The sequence below is a fragment of the Pseudopipra pipra genome, chromosome W, assembly GCF_036250125.1.
Source record: "Pseudopipra pipra isolate bDixPip1 chromosome W, bDixPip1.hap1, whole genome shotgun sequence".
NCBI lineage: Eukaryota > Metazoa > Chordata > Aves > Passeriformes > Pipridae > Pseudopipra > Pseudopipra pipra.
Genome location: NC_087580.1, coordinates 34306440 through 34313568, shown reverse-complemented (window position 1 = coordinate 34313568; position 7129 = coordinate 34306440). Strand labels below are relative to the sequence as shown.

At 50.9% G+C, this 7129-nt stretch overlaps 1 protein-coding gene across 1 annotated transcript; it reads left to right on the top strand.

Annotated features, from left to right (window-relative positions):
- Positions 1 to 1849: 1849 nt before the first annotated feature.
- On the top strand, positions 1850 to 6924 carry LOC135404998 (zinc finger protein 239-like). The gene is made up of 3 exons (XM_064639719.1): positions 1850 to 2012; positions 6157 to 6501; positions 6575 to 6924. Exons 1-3 carry the CDS (start codon positions 1850 to 1852, stop codon positions 6922 to 6924), a joined length of 858 nt encoding a protein of 285 aa, XP_064495789.1.
- The last annotated feature ends 205 nt before the right edge of the window (positions 6925 to 7129 follow it).

The window sequence follows — 7129 nt, the reverse complement described above, 5'->3', positions numbered from 1 at the left end:
TTTCACTTAGACAGAAGTTTTGTTTGATCAAAGAGTGAGAGAGATCTCATTAGGTACAAAATCACAGCCTTTTAATGAGTGAGTGTGAACATGGAGCATTCTCTTTTCAAGGATAAGAAAAACAATGCTGTTCCAGAAATTTCCATTGTGGGGAGTACTTGATGGAACTGGATGGAAGATTGTACAAAAGGGAGAGTGACAGAGGACAAAGGAGTGTTCCATTGTGAAGTTACTGCTGATCACTGTTTTACAATTATGAGACAATTTTTTTTCCAACACGCATTTCTTTATTTACACTGTATATATTTATTTACAGTTAAAAATTTCTCTGTGGGATTTTTCTCTGTAGTTTCGAAAATGAATTTTAAAAATCTGAAATTTTATATCTGAATTCTTGAAACTCTTTGCATAATTAAAATATTTTTCCTTCATATAGCTTGTTTCCAAGCAAACAGTAGCTTGGATACCATGTCAAAGGGGATATCCTTGTGCTGTAAGGTGTGGAAAATTTAAATACCTGCAAAATTCTGAGACAATGAGACACAAAGGCCACTGAGACTGAAGAGAGAAAAGGAGAGAGAAAGGGAAGATACAACAGTTTATTCTTTTCCATAGTAATGATACTTGCCAAACATACTTTAATGTCTGAGATTTATGATGTTATTTTTGGCTTTTTTACTATCATCAGATGAGTGAATATGACCTTTATGCAAAATAAGCGAAGAGTACAATGTTTTTTCCAACTAAAAATAACCTCTTAATTTTCAACTTGTGTTAAAGAAACCTTTTTGCAGAGTTCTCTGCTGTCTTGCCATATAATTGAAGTGAGGGAATGAAAAAGTGCCCAAATATGTCAGTCATACCAAAGTCAAAGAAATCAAGATTTGGCCTTCTACCTGCATTTTATAGAAAAACTGTCACAACTGTCTCCCAAATAACTTTGACAGAAGGAAAAAGAAAACTGGACTTGAGTTCAGTTCATGTTCCTCTCAGGAGATGTCTTTCCTGACACCGTCCCTGCTCTTCTGCACTCCCAGGGAGCCCTGTGACTTTGTTTTTCAGGGTGATTTGCTCCCTTCTAGCCCAGTCTGCAGCCACTTGGGATTTCTGTAAAATCAGAAGTTCTGCTCAGCTTTACTGAACGAGTGAGAAGCAGAACTGGCACACAAACTCTCCGTACTCTGTAGTGTATTAATCAGTAAAATTCTCCCAGTTTTAAGCAGAGAGTTGTGCTATTTATCACGGCAAATAAAGTAAGGAAGAATTAGTGAGAATGGGGCAATGCTTGTAATTCTTCTGCATATATTTAAAATATTTCTTTGTGTGACCCCCTTTCATCACTTCGTACTTGTTTCTCAGTTATTTGCCTTTTCTGGGACTGTTTCAGAAGAAGGGCTTTTCTGTTCTTGTCTTCTCAGCTCATAACTTTTATTCCTGGGATCAACTGTCTTCTCACATTTTTAAGAAACCAGATTTTTATGATGTGGTAAGTATTAGTAAGCACAGTATGAGTGGAGTCTTACCAGAGATTTCATTACTACTTCCTTACGTTCACATCCTACATTTATAGCACTGTGTTGGCTTTTAAATTTATTCCTAAAGTTGTCTAGCCTTTAGAGAATAAAAAAAAAGAAAAAACAGGAAAAAATGAGAAAAAAAACAAAAAGAAAGAACAAAGAAAAAAGACCAAAAAAAAGAAAAAAAGAAAGAAAAAAGGGGAATAAAAAAAGGAGAAAGAAAGAAAGAAAGAAAGAAACGAAAGAAAGAAAAAGGAGATAATAAAAGAAGACAGAAAAACTAAACCCCAAAAGTCCTATCCTTTCTCGCCGCAAGGACTGCAACTCCCACAATGCACCGCGCGGGGCGGAAGCCCAAAGAGGGCGGGCAGGGGCCGTGGCCGCGCGCTGATTGGCTGCGGGGCGAGTTTCTAAGGACGATGCGCGCGCAGAGCGAGCGCCATTTTGTCCGCGTGGAAACGAGTGGGGAAGAGGCGGCGTCCGCTGCGCTGAGCTGTGAGTGCTGGGGGGGGGGGGCGGCGAGAGCGGGGTCTGGGGATCCCCTCGGGGGCTGCGGGGAGCGCGGCTGTGGGTGGAAAGGCTGGAGGGCTGGGGAGGGTTTAGCGCGGGGGGTTCGGGGGTTCCCGGGGTCTTTGTGAGGGGTCCCTGAGGGGGTTCGGTGTCCTGAGGGGACTCAGGGGGAAGTTTGAAGGTCCCTGAAGGGGTTTGAAAGTCTCCGAAGGGGTTTTGGTTTCTGAGGAGATTTGAGGTGTCGGAGATGGGCTTTGGGGGTCTCTGAGGGGGCTTGGGGTCTTGGGGGATTTTTGGGGACCTTTTAGGCAGTTTTGGGGTCTCTGGGGGGTTTACGGGGTCCCAGACGTTTTTGAGAGTCCCTGAGGGGGAGTGGGGGATCCTTGAATGGGCTTGGGGGGGTCCCAGGTGGGTTTTGCCGGTCACTGAAAAGGTTTGGGGGGTCCGGGGGAGGGATGAGGTCTCTGAGGGGATTTGAGGGGACCTGGAGAAGGTTTCGATGGGTCGAGGGGGGGATTTCAGGGGTCTTGAGGGGATTTTGGAGTGTCCTCTAAAGCCCAGCAGTGGGGTTCAGGGGGTCCCCCATCTGCAAGGGGAGGGGTCCTAGGGATGCCCCCCAAAATCCGGGGGGGGGAGATGTACCACATCCGAGTAAGGGGATCCCAGTGCCCCCAGTATATCCCAATGACCTCCCAGTGATCCTCGGTATGGCCCAGTAACCCCCTCAGTGACCATCCAGTGTGTCCCAGTGACCTCCCACTGCCCCCCAGGATGGCCCAGTGATCCTCCAGTGAGCACCCAGTAACCCCCAGTATGGCCCAGTAACCTGCCAGTGTCCCCCTGTGTGTCCTGGTAATCCCCCAGTAACTCCCCAGTCCCTCACAGTGCCCTCCCAGGATCCCTCAGTAACCTCCCAGTCCCTCCCAGTGCCCCCTGTTTCCCCCCAGTGTGTCCCAGTATCCCCCAGTAATCACCCAGTGCCCCTCAAAGCCCCCCAACTGTCCCCAGCGTGTCCCCAGATGCCCTTGGCCTTTCTGTAAGTGTGTGTGGGGGGGCGTTTTTGTGGTCACAGGGTCCAGGGGGGGCTCCTGGGGTGAGATGGAGGGTTGGGGACATCAGGGATGGGGTTTGGGGACAGTGGGGAGGGGTTTGGGGACAGTTGAATTGGGGGTGTCAGGGGGGGAATTGGGGCCATGGGGAGGTCCTGGGAACATTGGAGACACCAGGGGGGTCTCGGGGTGTCCAGGGGGGATCTGGGGACACCAAGAAGGTCTCGGGGACACCAGGGGGGGTCTCAGGAATCACCTGCTCTTGGTGCAGCCCCTCCCCCCCTCAGGCCTCTTTGACCCCCCGAAATGTCCCTTAACCTCAATTTTCCCTTTAATCTCCTCCCCCCACAGATCCCTTTGATGCCCCAATGCCCCCAAAACCTGTTTTAACTGCCCCAAATACATCCAGAGACCCCCAAACCCCCCCAAATCCCCATGCAACCCCTCCAGATCCCTTCAAATCTCCCCCAGCTCCCCTTCAAATCCCTTCCAACCCCCCCCAAAGAGGGATCACCCACACCCTGGGACAGGAACACAGTGGGCTGTACTGGGGGCACTGGGCTGTACTGGGGGGGCTCAGGTGTCCCACGACAAGGTGGCCCAGCTCCAGGAGAGATATGGGGAGTAGTGAGGAGGTACTGGTCTGTCCTGGTCTGTCCTGGTCTGTACCCCCAATCCCCAAAGCCCCTCCCCAGCTCTCCCAGGACCCTCCCACACCCCAAAGCCCCCCAGGCCCCCTTCAGTCCCCTGACTTGGTCCTGCTGCCCCTTGAGCATCTGCAGCTCCTGCAGAACCAGGCATTTCTTTGCTCCCCACAGGGTCCTTCCCACACCCAGAATGGAATCTGGAGGCAGCAGGATGTGCACAGGGCTCCCATTTCCTACAGTGCAAAGGGGCTGCAGGGAATGATTCCCCTGCTCTTGCAAATCTGCCAAAACCTGCAGGGCACAGAAGGGGGAGCTTCAGGAATTTGCTGGCCTTGGGAGTGGAGCTCACAGGGTATTGAGAGGAATATATCCCTCAAATACAATCTCTCTGCATACCCAATATCTGTCTGGACAGGCAGATAAAGCAATAATCAGATATATTCTGTATCATATATATGGCACATATTCTACAGAATCCATCCCAAGGTGTTGTATGAGAGATCTATAAGATATTACAAATAATAAGCAATAATAAGGCAAGTGCCCTCCTTAGGGACACACACTTCAGAAGGGAACTTGCACTTGACCCCCCCCTCTTCAGCTTCGAGCCACCTGGTGCCACAGAGGGGGAGAGAGCTCCTGTGGAACCTTCTATTCCAGTGACACAGAGCAAGGAATAAACCCAAACTATTGCCTGGGTTTGTTCCCTGGGGGTCTCTGCAGCAGCAAGCACAGCCCCACACTGACTGCTCTGGGCTGTGCAGGCATTTGTGGTTCTGCCTGTCTCACACACACACAAAAGTCTGGTGTAGTGCTGCCCTCAGGAAAACCCCCCAGCCTTAAATTCAGTCCCCATCATGCAGTCATGAAAGAAGTTGTCAGTGAATTTGCCAGAAAGCATGAAAAATAGAAGTGCACACAGTTATACACAAATACAGGTAATTACTGTTCTGACCACACATTCCAGATTAATTTGGTGCAGTGATAATAAAAATCATAAACCCACGTAATGTTGTGCAAGAGAACACAGATTGACCAAGTGAAACCAGACATTAATAGAGATAAATTCAAGAAGATCAGCAGTGCAGTGTTTTACTCCTGCTAACACTTGTGGACAGTCTGACTCTGACTTCATGTACAGGATGGACGTACCTGTGCCCCTGGGGCTGCCAGTGCCATGGTGGGCAGCAGGAACCACAGAGGATGGTGCCAGTGAGGCAAAGAGCCACAGCCACAGATTGGCTTCTGTATCTGGGCCAGCAGAATGGATTCTGTCATTCCATTTGCACGGCCCATTGCAGCTCAACAATTTCAGTGTCTGACTGCGCAGGATTCTCTCACACTAAACTTCACACTCGTAGGCAAAAAGTTGCTTTTAATCCTTGCAAATATGGAAACTGAACACCCAGAATATTGGCACAACAGAGGAATCCAGTTGTCAGAAATGATGGCAGAGGAGGCGTGGAAGGAGGAAGCATTTGCACACCAAAGCACAGGGGTAATGATGAAGGCCTGAAGTCCAGTGATTTCATATTTATTCTCTACACTGAAACTAGGAAGAAAAAAATTGAGTTTTAAGTGAGACTACATTAATTCAGCTTTTGATTAATATATAGCAACTCAATCAAATCAAGTGCTCATGAAATGTCCTCACTCTCCTAATCCTCCCACTTAAACATTTTTTTTTTTTTGGCTGAATCTTCATATTTTGGAGTATGTTTTGGCTGAATCTTAACTTTTTGCAGTTTGGGGAGGGGTTCATCTCACTATTTCTGAGGGGCTTTTTGCCTGAATGTTGGTGGTTTGGGTTTTTCTGGGCTGAATCTTGGTGTTTTGGAGGTTTTTATGGACACAGGATGCCCGGTAAGTTCTAGAGATGGACTTGGGCAGGAGGAACCCCCAAGCCAACGTGCTCAGCCCTTGTTTTCCCCCCATCAGGATTTGTCCTTCCCAAAGCTTGGGCGGATGGAGGAGGAGGCTGCGAGGAAGAGGAAGATGCCTTGGGCCCCCCAGGCAGGTGAGGAGGAAGTCAGTGTCCCTTTGGGCGGGTGTTGTGCTGGCTCTGTCAGCCGAGCATGGCCCCGGCTGCAGGACAACCCCGCTGGCGCCGCCGTCCTGCCGGGGCCGGAGTTGGGGGGATGTCCTTGGCCTTCCCTGTGGGCCGGAGGCAAATCCCCTGCCTGTCCTTCTTGCTTCCTGCCCCAGGCCCCGAGCTGAGGACGGAGAGCCCGGAGGACAAATCCCCCCGTGAGACCCTGGTGGGAGAGGCCGTTTTGAAGGGCTCCCCGGCGCAGGAAGGCAGCGGGGAGGAAAAGGGCCAGAGATCCCCCCGCAGGAGGGGCTCCAAAGCCATCCCAGGGTGCTCTGAGGAGGAAAGAGCCAGCCTGTGCCGGGAAGGCAGACAGAGCTTGAGGGGGAGCTCTGACCTGGTAGTCCCTAAGCAGCCTCCCAGCAGGCAGAAGCCCTTCAGGTGCTTGGAATGTGGGAAGAGCTTCAGGAAGAGCTTCAACCTCCTCAGCCACCAGCACATCCACACCGGGGAAGGTCCCTACATGTGTGGGGAATGTGGGAAGAGCTTCAGGCAGAGGTCCAACCTCCACACCCACCAGCGCATCCACACTGGGGAACTGCCCTACACATGTAGGGAATGTGGGAAGAGCTTCAACCAGAGCTCCAACCTCCGCACCCACCAGGTGATACACACTGGAGAACGGCCCTACCCGTGTATGGAATGTGGGAAGAGCTTCAGGGACAGCTCCCACCTGATCCAACACCAGCACATCCACGCACTACACCTGTAGGGAATGTGGGAAGAGCTTCAGCCAGAGATCCACCCTTCTCCAACACCGTGGTGTGCACACTGGGGAACGGCCCTACACGTGTTGGGAATGTGGGAAGAGCTTCAGTTACAGCTCCACCGTCCACATCCACCGACGCATCCACACTGGGGAACGACCTTACAAGTGCTTGGAATGTGGGAAGAGGTTCAGGACCAGCTCAGATCTTCTCAGGCATGAACAGACACACACGGATGAGAGGCCCTTCCGCTGCACCGACTGTGGGAAGGGCTTCAACCGGAACTCCCACCTTGTCACCCACCGGCGCATCCACACAGGGGAGAGGCCCTACAAGTGTGGGGAGTGTGGCAAGAGCTTCACCGAGAGCTCTAAGTTGACCAGACACCAATGGACCCACCGGTAAGGGAAGCTCTACCAGTGCCCCGACTGCGGGAAGAGCTTCGGCCGCTGCTCCAACTCCGTCAGCTATTGGAGGACCTTTATTGGATGATCCACAGGGTCCCACGTTGAGGACAGACCTGGTTCCAGGTCATCCATGCTGGGCACTGTATTGGGTCTGGATGGCCATGTTTTGGTAGCAGGGGAGCTCCAGGGGTGGGTTCTGTGAG